The following is a 17,585-nucleotide window of genomic DNA, read 5'->3' on the forward strand; positions in this document are numbered from 1 at the left end:
GACTGTTTCTATTTTCTTAGCAGATACAGGACTGTTTAGATTGTTGATCTGATCTTGATTTAACTTTGGTACCTGGTATCTGCCACTCAAACTCTTGACTGAAAGCTCCCAGCAAAGCCACCCCCAATCTCTAACTCCCACCGATCATTAGATAATTAAGTTTATTGCTGCTTTAACATATGCTTTCTTAATAGACTTTAAAAGAATAGTTTTAATTTCATAATAAACTCAAGCAAAAGTTACAGTGATTTCCTGGATTCTCCTCGTTCCCCCTCCCTCACCTAACCCCTCTGCCCCGGCAACTATCTGTATCCCCCACCAAGGGGGCACAGCCGTCAGAGTTGATGGGCCTTCATCAGCACATCATTATCAGCAGACCCCTTGGCTCTCATGAGGATGGGCTCTGGCTGCTGTGCATTCTACTAAAAACTACTCTGTGTCCTATCCTTCATTCTTTCTGCCACAGGAGCTAGGAACCTCTACCCTTCATTGTCTCCAAAGTTGTCATTTGTATCAGTTACTCTTCTTATTTCTGTGACCAAACTCCTGACAATAAACAGCTTGTGGGTGTATTTGAACTCACAGTTTGAGAATACAGTCCTCACTACAGGGAAGGCGGGAACTTGAGGCAGTAGTCAAATTACATTCACAATGAGAAAGCGGAAAGAGAAAGATGCTCATGCTCTGCTGCCTTTCTCCTTTGTCTATCGTACAGGACCCCAGCCCGTGGAATGATGCCATCCTCAGGTACCCTATCCTAGAAACTTCCTCACATGCATGCCCACGGCTATGCTTCAGTGGTGACCCTAAATTCTGTCAAATTGACAATTTACCAATTAACCAACACATTGTATAATTGGAACCACCACACGTGGCCTTTCAGATTGGCTTATTTCACCTAGTATTATACATGTAAGTTCCTTCCATGATTTTTCATGCCAGATAGCCCATTTCCTTAATTACTGAGCAATATTGCATTATCTAGGTATACTACAGTTTATATACTGAAGATCAGTAAACCATTGTTAGGTTTTGATACACAATTAGGCTATAAACATCTGCCTTTGTAACTCTGGGGCAAGCATATTCTTTGGACCAGGAATGGCTACCAGGCCCAACTGTTTTCCTCCCATCCATGAATTACACAGAAAGGCCATCTGGGAAAAGTGGGAGCTGTGGGTAGGACTTCTCATTGGCTGGCCAAATGGAGAGCCCCTCAGGTATGCTCCTCTGCCAGATGGTCTCTTGTCAAATAGTGACTCCCTTTCTCTCATGTCACTCTTGAATTTTCCTCATTGAGGCAGAACCTCTGTTCCATTGCCTTCTGAATATTTTTGAGGGTCAATGACTTGACCAACTTAACATAAAGATATTTTCAGATTTTCTTCGAAGGAGGGCTAGCCATGTGGCAGGCTCTGCTCAATCTGATATAAGTAGAATATACTAGAAAAATCCTTAAATGCTAGAAGAAAAGGGGGTACTCAAAGTGTCACAAGTCATTGGCCCCTAGCTCCTCCCCATTCAGGAAACAGAGTCCCTCTTCCATTTGCTTCTCATAGACTTTGAATAAGTCACTCCACTTGTCTTTGTTCCTGGGGTTATTACTGACCCTTTGTACAGAACAAACCATTCCTGATCATTTACAGTGCTTGGAGCAAAGCAGACGGCCAGTTATTATGCAAATTCTTGTAAATCCTGCTTCCTTATAATAGAGAAACTTCTTTCTTCTAGGAGAAAGGATATATGGTATTTTCTTTTAACTTTTCCTTCCCCCCCATGCTTTGGGGGGGGGGCTGTGTTTGCTGTTTTCTCTACAGTCATACTATCTAGTTCAAGAGTTGGCCTCAAACTTGCACTTTCCTTCTCTAGCCAATTCCAGAGATAGAGATTGCAGTCAAACACCATTGGGCCCTGCTTCCACATTCCTTCATGTGTCCAGTATAAAGAGAGTTCATAGGCTGGCTTCTTTTGTCACCATAGATAAGCAACATGCACCTAATCCATGCAAGGGCTTGGAAATGCTGGACTTGGTTTAAGACCAAACTGGAGTCTTCAAAGGATACTGTACGATTGGTCATGTGTCTACCATGGCTCTTCACTCTTTACATCAAGTCAGAATGCACAGAAGGAGTTTTGGAAAATGAGAATCTTAATAACGGTGCAACTCAACTAGATTCTTTGGCTGGTGCTATGACAGTATTTGAACAGGACCCCTGGCTTTAATTAACCATTTTGCCAAGTGGGCTTCCTTCTTAATTAGTACAGAAGATCTAAACAGATTTTTCCCCCATTTTATTTTCTAAGAAAAAAAATGTAGGATGGCTCCATGGCAATCTTTTGGAGTTGGAATTAATTTATGCAAAATTGTTGCCAAAATGGTCAGGCAGTCACCTAAATACAGCCAGCCGATCAAGAGTGTAGCCCACCAAAGATGCCTCCCCCCAGGGAAACTGAATTATCATTCTTACAATGGACATGGTCCAGACCGACCTTAGACCTTTCTCGTTCTCGGCAAGTGGAGTATGGTAAAGTAAGAAGTCACTTCTGTCATCCATTAGCTCTTCCTACCATAATCCTTCACAAAAGAAGAAAAGACCCCGAGGCACCTCCACAATGAACTGATTTACAGATTCTGGCCCACATGCTTGGTTGGCTTGGGTGCCACAAAGTAAAGAAATTTGTCACAACAAATTCTGCCTTGGATACTATGACATTTTAAATCGTGTTTGTCACAAGAGCTGGGGACTTGGTTTCTCGAACACCGAGACTGATTAATCCCATGTCTTCCATTTGGTGTGAACTCTAGAGTGATTTTCTGACCTATGGAATCGGGGGTGGGGGGAGATTGCTGGGGGGAAAACAGGGCAGCAAGTGTCAGTAGGAGTGGGCAGTACTGTGGGCGCTCACTCTGTGGCTGAGAAGCCAGCTTGTGTGTGAATTCTCTTTAATATTGATGTGCAATATCTTGAAGCACTCCAAGTTTCCAGGCTGCTCCACCCCACCCTCAGCTATGCTAAAGCATTGCCAAAGCTCATTAAGATTGATTCAGCGTGCCTTCCGTAGCTAAGATCAGTCATCAACAAGACCTCCTCTCTGTTCCTTTCTCTAGAGGTGCTGCTTACTGGATAGTCTTTTCAAACTCTGGTCACTGTAGAGCATGATGTGTTTATGATGATGCTGATACCACAGCATCATTCGATCATTAAATAAATAAATAAATAAATAAATAAATAAATAAAGCAAATCATGTTGTTGGAAACAATGTTAAGGCTACCACCCTCATGCAACAGGTTGTCATTGGGTGGTATGTCCTGCTCAGACACTGGTTGGCCCCTGGCCAGCAAGCTACCAGATGTATACTTAACAATTCGTCATGTCCCCACTGCTATAACAACTGACCATTGCCCCAACCTCGAAGTGCCAAGCTTAGGGTGTAGAGCCCATGACAGCCTCCAGAACACAGAAGAGACCTCTATAACTGAATATGGGGCAGTCAGCAAAGTTCCTTGCAAAGCCACCTTCCCATTGCCCACATGGGAGGCTCACAAAGTTAGTCTCTTTGGTGGCTGCACACCCTTTTCTCAGTCACTCAGCATAAAGGAACATTAAAGGAGCAGGCAACGGCCCAGGCCTTGTGGGATTGCTGTCCCTGTTCTCCAGTGACCAGGGAGGAAAGCTAAGCAGCCAGCATTATATCAGCGATATTGTGGGAGTGCGGTGGGCTGCCTGGGACCCCCAAGCAGCTTTCTCAATTGCTAGCACTCTGCAAGCCCCACTTCACTGAGAAGGCATGAGCTCTCACTCAATGCTCACCCAATACTCACTGGCTTGTGGCTTCCCAGCTTCTTCCCCAAATCATCCCTTTCCGGCAAGGGGTCAGTAAGCTAACTCTCAAACTGCTGATAACAAACCTGGATAGTCTGCGTTTTATCCAGGAAAGAACTGTCTTAGCCAGGGTTTCTATTCCTGCACAAAACATCATGACCAAGAAGCAAGTTGGTGAGGAAAGGGTTTATTCAGCTTACATTTCCACATCGCTGTTTATCACCAAAGGACATCAAGACTGGAACTCACACAGGGTGGGAACTTGGAGGCAGAAGTGGATGCAGAAGCTATGGAGGAATGCTGCTTACTGGCTTGCTTCCCTTGGCTTGCTCACCCTGTTTTATTATAGATCCCAGGATTACCAGCCCAGGGATGGCACCACCACAATGGGCCCTCCCCCATTGATCACTAATTGAGAAAATGCCTTACAACTGGATTTCATGGAGGCATTTCCTCACCTGAAACTCCTTTCTCTGTGATAATTCTAACTTGTGTCAAGTTAACACATAAAACCAACCAGTACATCTGATCCATATGACCTATGGCTGCATGACCTCTGTCTTAGGGTTTTACTGCTGTGAGCAGACACCATGACCAAGACAAGTCTTATAAAGGACAACATTTAATTGGGGCTGGCTTACAGGTTCAGAGGTTCAGCCCATTATCATCAAGGTGGGAACATGGCAGTATCTAGGCAGATATGGTGCAGGAGGAGCTGAGAGTTCTACATCTTCATCTGAAGCTCACTAGCAGAATACTGACTTCCAAGCAGCTAGGATGAAGGTCTTTTTTTTTTTTTAAAGAAAAAAAAGATTTATTTATTTATTATATGTAAGTACACTGTAACTGTCTTCAGACACTCCAGAAAAGGGCATCAGATCTTGTTACGAGTGATTGTGAGCCACCCTGTGGTTGCTGGGATTTGAACTCAGGAACTTCAGAAGAGCAGTTGGTGCTCTTAACCGCTGAGCCATCTCTCCAGCCCAGGATGAGAGGTCTTAAAGCCCAGGCCCACAGTGACACACCTACTCCAACAAGCCTACACCTCCAAATAGAGCAAATCCCTGGGGCAAACAATTTCAAACCATGACAGGCACATAGTAGAGGTCTCTGTCTGCATACCCATGTGTACTCCAATTCTAAAATGGTGCTTATTATTCTGGGATATCCAAGCAAAATTGATGTCACATGCCCACACAAAAGGTGGAAGGATTTCAAAGTCAAAAGTCAAGGCACTACACGTGAATGAAAAATTCCCAGGAGCAGGTGGGGCTAGAGAAATGCCATGGTGAGAGGGAAGGGTGACTGAGCAGAGACACCCTGCAGCAGAGCTCTTTCTGAAGTCTTTACCGGCACCTGGGTAAAAATACTGCACCTTGTAGCACTTGCTTATTATAATCCCAGTGCCAGAGGCAGAGTCAAGAGAATTCCAAGGGGTTGCTGGCCAGCTAGTCTAGCCCAGCCCAAAAGCTCCAGGCCAATGAGAGACTCTCCCTTCTGCCCACCAAAAATAGGCCTAGGTGGCTCCTGAAGAACATACAGAGTTGACTTTTTTGCCTCTACATGCACCTACACACCTGCACATGCACATACAGACACACATACAGACACACACACACACACATACAGACACACACACACACATACAGACACATATACGTACAGACACTACACATTTTAATTTTAATGATGATGCCAAAAATGTGGAATACTGCTGCTCTTTAATGTGATCCATTTTGAAAATAGAAAATGTGCTGCTGAGGTATTTTCTTACTATGAATGTGTTTACACATCACCACCAGCCTCCTCCTTGAAACAACACTGCCCAGCTCCTTTCCAATGCTATCATCCCCATTCCCTAAATATCCAGTCTATTGTATTTGAAGCTGACCTAGAGTCTTGTCTGCAGACGTGTCTCTTAATGTGATCCCACAGTGCCCACCAGTTGCCTCAGTTTAACCAAAAAGTTAAACTGTGTAGCTTAATTGTTTTCCTGATGCTGTGATAAAATATTCCAAGAAAAGCAACTTAAAGGAAAAGGAGTTTATTTTGATGCCTCCTTTTAGGATGGATCTTAGCACCTCAATTAACCTAACCAAGATAATTCCTCAGGAGGATACCCAGGGGCTAACCTAATACAAATGATCCCTCACAAGTGTGCCTGGAGGCGTTCCCCTTAGGACAGAGGTTCTCAACTTGTGGGTCACGACCCCCAAAAGACCATCAGAAACACGAGTGTATTGTGATTATAAAAATAGCAAAATTACAGTTTTGAAGTATCAACGAAACTCAGCTTATGGTTGGGAGTCACCACCACATGAGGAACTGTGTTAAAGGATTTCATAAGGACAATTGAGGACCGCTCTCCTAGATAGTTCCAGATCCAGGTGACAGTCATATTAACAATCGGACCATGTGTCCCTGTTTAGATAAAGCCCTCAGGTGGATCCTGGACTAAGTGGATGTTTGGGATTAAGACAAGGTGAATCTGCTGAAGGTTTCTAAACGCCACATTCAAGTTCAATGCTTCACTCTATATACACTCAGAAAAATGTAACTGGTATTAGAGTGAACTAAATCCAGAATCTTGAGGCAAAGTCAAATATCAGCCACCACTAACACAGCCTATGTTTGTCTACTGAGGTCAACAGGGAATGGAACCCCAATGGGGAGCTGGTAGCTGTCAGGGCTAAAATAAAAAATGTAATGGTGACACAGGATTATAGCAGCACCTTTCCTGGTCGTCGGGTTCGCGTGGCAGTCAGTCTTAATCCGTTTCCAAGGGGCAGGATGCACACACTGAACAACTTACAAACTGCAAGATCATCTACAGACAGTGCAGGGGTGTAGCCTGTGGACTTCCCACTGGGCACTGAGTTATTATCAAAGGCCCACCCTCCTTCTCAAGCCACAATACCAGGTTTCCACCATTTATCTGTATCTTTTAAGTATTCTCTAAAACAACTGGAAATCTTCCTGATCACTTTGACCAGGATGTTTTCAAAATGGGGCTCTGTGAAATTTGACACTTCAAATCCATCATACATAGAAAAAGGAGCCCAGTTCCTTTACTGGGTAACATACTGAGCTATAGACAATTGGTGGTCACCCAGCAACTAATTTTAAAGCTTAGAACAATCTAATGACAATTTAAAATGTGGTAAGAAACATTATGTCATGAAAAATGTTGTTTCTGACACATCAATGTCAGTTATTTGCAACAAGATAGAACTTGTCTATTATACTTGAAAAAGTAATTGCCAAAATAAAGTTCCCCAAGTGAGGGATGTTTTGGATACTGTTTTCCTGATCCAATTCTCATTCTCACCCAGGGTACAGATATAGTGACAGGTAACGCGAAAAAGGGGACATACTTCCGACTATACATTAACAACTATAAGTTGGTGGAGGCCATCACATGCTTTTCAAAGAAGCCTTTCCCATCCTCCAACTACATCCGATTGTTTGGACAACATGAGCAAGTCCTCAACAACCTGTGCACTCGTTTTGATGACAAACTGATCCCAGATCTCTACAGGTACTTGGGGCATTAACTTTGACCATTGGCACAGATGATTATGTATGATGCTGTGTGCTGGAATGGTTTGTGAGTGGTGATACACCAGTGAGAGAAATCGGAATCACTGAGAGAAGCTGGGGTTGCTGAGATGGCCTTTTTATTCATTAAACAAAATAATGAATGTCAGACTACTAGCATTGGCTGGAGAGCAAAGGTTCACATGATGAAGTACATGGACTTAGATGTGTCCACGCCTGGGCCTGGCCTGGACCTCAGAAGCAATGGTACATGATGTTGATGTCACAAAACTGTGAGATGAGATGAAATTCAAGTCCCTTTCCACACGGGGCTGCTAAGAGCAGCAGTCTGAGCCCAAGGGAAGGCTGGAGGTCAGGATGTGGAAGAATCTAGCCCTGTTAGGATTTCTTCAGCCATGAGACAGGCTGCTTATGGTTCTAACCTTTTTCCTCCTAGCATGTAGATGAATGATTACAAAAGATGTTGATAAAACAATTCCTGCTCTGGCAATCTATAGTATAGCCTTTTTCCAGCTCCTTTACAAGGCCAAAATTACCCTGGTACCTAAACTGCCCAAAGACCCCAACAAAAAGAAAAATAAAAGTCCAGGCCAATATTCCTTATGAATATAGATGCAAAATTTCGTAGTAAAAAAATTTGCAAACTAAATCCAAGAACACACCAAAAAGATCATCAGGACCAAGTAGGCCTCATCCCGGAGATGCAGTGATGGTTCAACATGTATAAATTGATGAACGTAATCCACCACACAGACTGAAAGACAAAACCCACGGATCATCTCATTAGATACAGAAAAGGCCTCTGACAAAATCCAACACCCCTTCATGATAAAAGTCTTGGAGAGATCAGAGATACAAGGCACGTACATAAACATAATAAAGGTAATTTTCAGGAAGCCCATCGCCAACACAAATTAAATGGAGAGAAACACAAGGCTGTCTGCTCTCTCCATACCTATTAAATATAGTACTTGAAGTCTTAGATAGAGCAATAAGACAACTGACGTTTAAGGGGATACAAATAGGAAAGGAAGGAGTCAAAATATCTATTTGCAGATGAAAATATCATATACATAAATGACCCTAAAGACTCCACCAGGAAACTTCTACAGTTGAGAAACACTTTTAGCAATGTAGCTGTATACAAAATAACACACAGAAATCAGTAGCCTTCCTTTTAACAAATGACAGACATACACCGATGCCAGGGAAAAAATACCCTTCACAGTAGACTCGTGTGTGTGTGTGTGTGTGTGTGTGTGTGTGTGTGTGTGTGTCTACTTATGTGTGTACATATATGTGTATATATGAATATTTATTAAAGGCTCAAATACACGCACATATATATGTATATATGTGAATACCTCTGATTAAGCAAGTGAAAGATTTATAAAAACTTTATAGTAAGTTTTATCACAGATATGTCAAGTTCTATGAAAATAAAAGTCCCACTGGACTTGGGCAGTGCATTAGCTCTTATATGAGTCTGGTGAACATTGTCATCTTTGATGTTGACTACAATATTATAGTATAGTAGAAGCCTCAAATTATTTAGGATGACTTGAGGAAGGCATACCGTTTTACAGTAGAAGAAACCCACTTGTGGATGCAGCTGCTGTTTGAAAAGGTTAGGAGAATTACTTTCTGTCCATAAGCAAGATGGCGTCATACCCAGTACCGTCAGGCGTTTACAGTCTATAAAACAGGATATGAGTGTCCCCAATACCCACAAGGATGATGGCAGCATCATAACCTTTCTTTCCTCCTAAAAAAATTTAAATTACAGAATGCTTCATGCAAGCAAAAAAGGTATGTATGGCATTCATGTGTGCTTGAAGGGGGAATAATCCTGGAAATCCATGTGTCTGTCACCTGTGTTAAGGGATAATTCCTGAGCATGGGGCACTGAAAGTCCCTCTCTGGCCATATGCAAACAATCATTTGGAAGGCAGCCACCATTTCTAAGTTCGAGTTAGTTATTTGGTTTCCTGTGAATCTTTTCTATGTAGGAACAAATACAGTCTTTGTCATAGGTTCTCAACTCTACTCTATAAATGAGAAAGCAGCTTCAGGATAACGTAGGAAAACGGACCCAGCATGACCCGATAAATCATCATATTCCAAAGTGGGGACTGGCTGGATGGGAGCCAAGGGTTGTGGTTTACAAACTATTATTTCATATATGCATATATGTGTGGATATATATAATGTTTATATAAAAATGATTTCCTAAATATTGTTAATTGGTTTTGCCTACTTTTGAGTTGAATCTCCGGTTTGCTACAGAAAGTCAATGTTCTGTTTATTCTGTGCAAGAGAAGTATCCACACTAATGAACATAGCGGTGGCTCATTTGTTCTTCCCCACATCCCCCCACAGTGTAGTCTTCCATTGTTTAACTGTGTCACTATTCATTCATGGATTTTCCTGCAGGTTGTTGTCTTGAGTTCTTTGTGCTGTTAGAAAAAGTTCTGTAGCCACAAAGAACATATTTCATGTGTAGGATTTTTCTGAGTGTCCCAGCCCTGCAACTGTACAGTTCTGGCAATTGCACTTATCCCCAAAGTAGTCATGTCTGTCTATATATCCTTGCATGCTAGTTCCTGTCTCTCCGTCATACACTGGTTATGTTCAGACTTTAAAATTAGACTAGTCTGGTCTTATGCAAATGTATCCTCTGGCTTTTCATTATCCTTCTCTGATGAACAACACAGCTAAGTGCCTTTTCACTTGTTGTTAGGACATTTAACAGTACCTTGTGACCATATGGTTTCTCTTTGTCTTAATAATGCCTAAGAAGGCTGATATGCTCTGGATGCAAACTTGTGTTGATCACACATTTTGAATGTTTCATCTACTGCTTTGAAACTGTTCTTTTCTATATAATGGCGATTAATATATGTTCTTAATTTAATACAATACCCTCTTCAAGAGTATATTGTATATTTTCTCCCCTTTACTCTTCCCAAAGTTTTATAATAAACTCATCATGTTCCACGGACAGTACATTAGATCCTTGCTTAATTAGGCAGGAATCAATCTTTTTTGATACTTGTTATAACATTATAACATAGTATAAGTATTAGTTTATTTAGATCATCTTTCATGGCTTTCGATAAAGTTTTATAATTGTCTTCATAAATAGCCTGCCCAGTTTTTGTCTGACATGATCCCCAGATACTGTGTAATTTTATTGCTGTCATAAACATTTTTACTGGGCCAATGAGATGGCTCAAGGAGTAAATTGCTTGTTGTGACTTCCTGAGTTCAATCCATGGATACTGCATAAAGGTAGGAGAGAGTCAACTCCATAGAACTGTCCTCTGACCTCCACACATGTACTGTGACACACATACCTGCCCAGGCATGTTAGCATGCTTGCAAGTTCCCTCTCTCATAATGATTAATTGACTAATTAATTTTAAAACATCACTGTTGTTGATTGTCTCTGGTATGAAGAGATGCTCTAAGTTTTTTTTAATAGTTCTGTGTCCTGTAAATTAGCTAAAGCAAATTTTAAAAATTCACCTGTAGTTTTGTTTTTTTTTTTAATTTTTTCACATAGATAAAGCTTAAGTAATGTAATTTCTTTTGTTCTCCAATCTTTATGATTTCCGATTGTTTTTCTTGTCCCATTTCACAGGCTAAGGTATGTAGTGTAGATTACTGAGGAGAAGTTGGGGCTAACATCCTTGACTCATTCCTAATCTTACAGGGAATGTGTTTAATATTAAATGTGAGACATTTGCCATATTATTTGTGTCCTTCATGGGGAAAGAATCCTTTGGAAGACTTGTGTTTCTAAGCTGTGAGTGTACGTGTGCGTGTGCGTGTGTGCGTGTGCGTGTGTGTGTGTGTGTGTGTGTGTGTGTGTGTGTGTGCTTGTGTATTCAAGTGTGCATTCGCTGGTGGTTGAACCCTAGGGTCTTGTGCATACCAAGAGCACCCTCTATTCCATAAGGGAAGTTTCCTAGTGCTTTCAAAGGTAATCCAGCCTTTTACAAATTCCTCAATCATAGGTTTTCCCCCTTTTCAAATATTCGTAAATTTGACTGATGTGTTGACTTAGAATCCTTTGGGTAAATATCCGGGAGTCCTGTTAACTGAGTCACATTATAGAAAAACTTTGCCAGCTTCCATATGACTAGACAAGTCCACACAGCCATCAGTGTTGTGGGTTCTCTTCTGTAACATTAGAGTGCCATTCTGGTTTGGGTGAAATGGACTCGGACTCTCAGTGTCACCTTGATATACATTTTCCTGACCGCTACTCTAGTAGAACATTTGTCATTCCTTTATTAGCCATCTGTGTTTCAGCTTTGGAGAACTACCTGTTCATTTCATTAGCATTTATCTATTGAGTTGCCTCACTTTTGGTGTTTAGGTTTTCTAGGTCTTGGTATAGTCTAGCTTTTAATCCTCAATTGGATATGTAGCTAACAAAGGTTTGACTTGTATCTGGTGTGTTTCTCCACAATACATTATTTCCTTGGCTGTGCAGGCCTTTCACTTCATGAGGTCCCACTTGTCAATTGTTACATCTTCTCCTGAGCAACTGGAGTCCTGTTCAGAGAGTCCTGGCCTCTGTGTGTCTATATCCTGAAATATCTTACCTGTTTTATTGTGTTAAGGCCTTTAGTCCGTTTGGAGTTGACTTTCATCCAGGGTGAGAGATACAGACTGACTGTGGGCACCATGCTGTTTTTCTTAGTGTGTCTCTCCAGGATAACTTGAAATCAGATATAAGATACTCTGACATTCTTTTTGTTCAGATTGTTTTGTTCTCTGGAGTCTTTTGTACTTCCATATTGTGGGTCTCTCAGCTCTCACGGATCATTGGCTGATACATCCACTAGGGCAGTGGGAGCAGAGATATCTAACAGTGGATTCTGAAGCCCTATGAGTATGTACAATGAATAAACCACATTGGGACCCACAGTCAGTAGGCAGATCAGCTTCCCTTATAAAGTTTTGGGAGACTGAAAGTGGGATATCCAAGATGGGCAAAGGTCATTGCCTGGGGGGATTGGGGTACTTGGAATGCATCATTAGCACGGGGAAGCATTTCGGAACTCTCAGGTGCTGGCTGAACAGGTTTTGTCAGGAGAAAGGAAATTGGTCTTATAAATTGAGGCTGTGTGACTTTCCTCAGTTAGTGGCAAGTATGGGGTAGGGGAGAAAACACCCTAACAAAGGGACTCTCCCATAGTGCCCCAGTCAAGAGGCTATCTGGTCATGGTGGACTTCAACCTTAATTAGTTGAGTTTTCCCACACCATATGAGTTTTAAGGTTTTTTTTTAAATATTCATATGAAGAGTGGCCTGGAATGCTGTTGATGATTTCATTGAATCTGCAGATTGCTCTTGGCTGCTTTCACATTAGATCTTAATAAATCCATAACGGAAGGCTGCCCATCTTCTAATGTCTTCTATAGTTCATTTGCAAGTTTTCATTGTAGGCATCTTTCACTTTCTTGGATAGGCTTATTCTAAGAATTTTGTTGGTTGTCTTTGAATGTGAGGCCATTGTTAATGGGGTTATTTCCCTGGTTTTGTTCTCAGCACATCTGTTCATTGCATATGGAAAGGCTACTGATTGTGTTTAATGTCTAAGCCTGTAATTTTGCTGAAAGCATATCAGATCTAAGAGAGCTTTCTGATGGGATCTTTTGGGTCTCTTATATGTTGGGCTATATTTACAAATAAAGATGTGTTGACACTTATTTGTTTTCCTTTCATTTTCTTCTTCTGTCTTATAGAAGACAGAGGACTTTGCGTACTGTATTGAATAACACTAGAGGAAGCGGATTCCCTTGTTTTTGTTCCCAATTTTGGTGGAAATGCTTTTCGAGTTCCCCATTTGGTATAGTGCTGATCATAGATTTGTTGTATGAAGCTTGTTGTATTATGTTAAGATTTATTTTTTTCTACTTCTAGTTTCTTTACGATGGGACGCTGGAACTTGTCTAAAGCTGTTTTTGAGTCTCTTGGGGTGGCAATGTGACTTCTGTCCTGAGTCCACTTATCTGCTATATTACACTTATTGACTTGTAAATGCCTTCTTTTCCTAACATGTATGAATGTCGAATCATCCCTGCATCTCTGGAGCCGAGCCAACTTGATCGTGGTGAGTGATCTTTTGATGCGTTGTTGGATTTGGTTTGCTAGAATTCTATTGAGAACATTTACATTTATGTTCAGCAGAGAAATTTGCCTGTAATGTGTTGTTGTTGTTGGGTCTTTTAAGTGGGTTTTGGTGTCAGAGTAATACAGGTCCTGTAAGAGGATCTTGTAGTGTTTCTTCCCTTTCTGTTTTATGGAATAGTCTGAGAATGGTGTTGTTTCTTCTTTAAAGATGTAGTAGCGCTTAGCAGTGAATCCATAAAGGCCCGGGCATTTTAGTTGAAAATATTAGTATTGCTCTTCCAATCTTGTTGCTTCTTAGAAGCATATTGAAATTGTTTACTTACCTTGATTAAATTTTGATAAGCCATATGCATTTAGAACTTTATCCATTTTAAAAACTATTTTTCCAACTTGGTAGAATATAAGTTTAAAGGTATAGTCTAATGATTTTCTGAATTTCAGTGGTTTTTGTTGTTGTGCGTGGGGAGCAGAGAAAGCCCTGAGCGAAGTCTGAGTTAATGTGTGTTGTTGGCATAGGCCCATGGAGGGACAACAAAGCCTTCTCCCAGGGGCGAGACTCAGAGGAAATGGCAAAGCCTTCTTTCCTGGTCTAAGTGTGAATGTCGATAGCGTGTACCAAAAAAAAAAAAAAAAAAAGCATAGCTTTCTCCCCATCCCCAGATATTTACAGCCTGAGGGCTGCTCCCCTAGAGAGCCTGCTCCTACTGAGATTAGCTAAACCTGTCTCTTTGACCCATCTGTACTGTATGAACCCTACCTCCTTATATATCTGTATGCAGTAAGCCCTACTTTCTGTTCAATTGTATGTAGTAAACACTCTGAGTTCTGGGTGCTGAGGTTTCTCCATGAGACAACCAGTCTACTCATCCCTCACTTACCTATGTGTCCGTCTTTTCTTCATTCTCTGGACCTCCCCAGGCAGAGCCAAGTCCTTGGAAACCATGGCTAATGGACACGGCAGTAATACCTCCCTCCATTTTCAGCTCTGGTCCTGTTAATTTGGGTCTTCTTTGGTTTGGTTAGTTTTGGCTCTGGGTTTGTCACTCTTGTTTCTCTTTTCAGATCACCAACTTCAGTATTTTTGTTGTTTCTAGTTGTTCACTTCCGACTTGATCATGCTTCTTTCCAGCTACTGATTCTTGGGTTTGGCTTGATCTCCTTTTACAAGACCTAAGATACACTGTTACTTATCTGTGATCTCTCTGGCTTTTTTTTTTAAATTTTAGAACATTATTTTTATTGAGGAAATGAGAACAGTAAGACAAGAAGGAAGTAATTCCTCAAATTTATACTGAATTGTCTAATTTTCTGTAAGTGTTTTTTGGAATAATTTTAATAAAAATATTTTAAACACATTGTCTTGGATATATAGTGTTTAGCATCTATTTTATTGTCTATTGGGTGTATAACCTACTCTCTCCCAGATTTTCAATACAGCACACATTATAGATGTTGTAGGTTTGGTTTCATATAAGCAATAAAGAAAACATTGCAATAAAGTAAGCCCACACGAATTTTTTAGTTCTCCAGTGTATATAAAAGTTATGCTTATATTCCAGTGTAGTCTAAAACTGTGCAATAACATCAGATCTAAAACTGCAATGTACATGCCATAAGTTAAGTACTTTATTGTTAAAAAGTAGGAATAACAGTCTGAACTTTCTGTGAGTTATATCATGGTGGGGAGGGTCTTGATCAGTGTTGTATCCTTTAAGTAAGGTGGTTATTATGATATATTCTCTGTTTATTTGAAAATAAATTCTTCTTTCATACAATATATCCTGGCTACAATTTCCCCTCCCTTCACTCCTCCAAGCTTTCTGTCACCCCACTCTCCCTCAGATCCACCGCCCCTCTGTTTCTCTTCAGAAAGACCTTTCAAGAGATAACAACTGAACACCACAAAACAGGATAAAACAAGACAAAATGAAGGTACTAATATCGTGCTGGACAAGGTAATTCAATAGAAGAAAATGAGAAACAAGAGAGGGCAAACGAGTCGGAAACATACCTGCTTCCACTGTCAGGAGTCCCACAAAGACGGGAAGTCATAGCCAGAACGTGTATAGAGGGCCTAGCGCAGAATCAAGCTGGTCCTGTATGGCTTGCAGGTTTAATCTCTGTGAGCTTGGGTGAGCCCTGCTTAGTTTATTCACTGGGCCATGTTCTGTTGGTATCCTTTATCATCTCTGACACTGATCTCTCTGACTTTTTAAGTTAGGTACTCGTGGCTATAAACTTCCCCATTAGGGTTGCTTGCATTGTATCCCATGGGTTTGGTTATGGTGTGTTTTTTTTTGTTTTTTTATTCAATTCTAGAAATTTTTAAATTTCCTTCTTGATTTCTTTGATGGCCCCATTCAGCATTCAGTGGTGTAGTGTCCAGTCTCTGTGAGTCTGCATACTCTATCGTTTCTCTTGCTCTCCTCAGATTCCATCCCATTGTGGTCAGGGAAAAGATGGGGAATTGTCTGTGTCTCCTTATATTCTAAAAACTTGTTTTGCTTGCTAGTGCATGAATTATTAGAGAAAGAGTTCCATGAGCTACTGAGAAAAGACGTACCCTGTCGTGTTTGGATGGAATGTTCTGTAGATACCTGTTAGGTCAGAAGAGCAATAACGTTATTTAACTGAGGAGCTGCTCTTTTTATTTATTTTTGTGGAATTTACCCATCTGTCAGTGAGAGTGAAAAAAACAAACAGGTATTTAAAAAGCAAATTCATGTTGGGCAGTGGTGGCTCATACCTTTAATTCCAGCACTTGGGAGGCAGAGGCAGGCAGATTTCTGAGTTCGAGACCAGCCTGGTCTACAGAGTAAGTTCCAGGACAGCCAGGGCTAGACAGAGAAACCCTGTCTCAAAAAGAAACAAAAACAAACAAAAAAAAAAAAAACAAAAAAAAGAAAGAAAAACAAGAAAAGCAAATTCATTTTCTTCTTAGCTCATGATAGGACTTCATTGCTGCTGTCAGTCAACGAATGATACGTGAAACATCTGAGTTCCAGGGAACCTTTCTTTCTTTTCTTTCTTCCTCCCCCCTCAACCCCCCATGCCTGGTTAAAACAAAACCTACTCAGTGGTAAATGAGGTGCTAGGAATCTAATGTGGAAAAAAAAAAAAAAAAAGAATGTTTTCACATTTAGCCAGATTCAAAGCCGCAGCTGATTTGTTTCTCTCTGAAACCTAGCTCTGGTGAGCTTGAGGCCAGGAGTCAGGGCGCAGCTGTTATCTGATGATGCTAATAATTATAAAAGTTAATTTGGTTGGTTGGTTTAGAGTGGCTGTTCGGGACAGCCAAATAAGACTGGACAGTTCTTGATAACAGGCAGTGCCGATTGACATCTGTCAGAAAGAGGCAGGGGGCAGGAAGATGCTGGCCACGCATTTGCGAGCGAGGCCCTGAGGATCCCACCATGCCTTGGCAGGCATGTACACACGCAGCTGCAGCCACATTCTTCTCAAGTGCCACAAAGTGCTGCCAGGTCGAGGCGCTGAGTCCTGGCCCAGAACCGTTCTTCCTGCCTGTTGTCAGACAGGCCGACTTGGCCCTTTCCAAGCAGGGTGAATGGCTCAGCTGATTTTGGCCAAGATCTGATTACCAATTGTTTTCCTGACCTTGGCTGCAGCAGCCACGTGTCTCATTCAAAGCCAGCTGCACTTCCTCACCCCTCTACCACACTGAGGACACCTTTCTCCGTGCTGGCGGGGCTGATGGTATCCAGTGCCCTGCTTTCCTCCCAGAGCAGCTCCTTTCTGATTCAGAGAAGCCTTGGGACCTTTGTGGGGCCCTCATGACCTCAGGAGCAGAGACTCACTTGGAGCCGCGAGGGAATGTGGGGTGACAACTGAGCAGTCAGCCAGAGTGATGCACATCAGGCAGCTGCCACAGGGCCATGGCAGCTGAGGTTCTGCAGCCCAGGTTGGCTCAGTTCGTCTGTTTTATTCTTTGTGTCTACCTCACGTGCCAGGACAAACTACTGGCACTGTAGAGGGAGAACTAATTTTCTACTCCTGGTGTGTAAGAACTATTTAACCCACTGGGTGAGAGGGAGAGA

The 17,585-nt window shown here is 41.6% G+C and overlaps 1 protein-coding gene across 6 annotated transcripts in view; it reads left to right on the forward strand.

The window, feature by feature from the left end:
* Window positions 1–17,585, forward strand: part of Cfap61 (cilia and flagella associated protein 61) — a 294,575-nt gene that overhangs the window by 227,333 nt on the left and 49,657 nt on the right. For 5 of the 6 annotated variants that reach the window (XM_031372122.1, XM_031372125.1, XM_031372126.1 and 2 more), the window contains one exon: window positions 7,158–7,363. The exons of the other annotated variant lie outside the window; for it this stretch is intronic. In XM_031372122.1, the coding sequence (XP_031227982.1) occupies window positions 7,158–7,363 (206 nt within the window). The remainder of the gene's footprint in view (window positions 1–7,157; window positions 7,364–17,585) is intronic. 6 annotated transcript variants of the gene reach the window in all.

Source organism: Mastomys coucha, unplaced genomic scaffold, assembly GCF_008632895.1.
Source record: "Mastomys coucha isolate ucsf_1 unplaced genomic scaffold, UCSF_Mcou_1 pScaffold15, whole genome shotgun sequence".
NCBI lineage: Eukaryota > Metazoa > Chordata > Mammalia > Rodentia > Muridae > Mastomys > Mastomys coucha.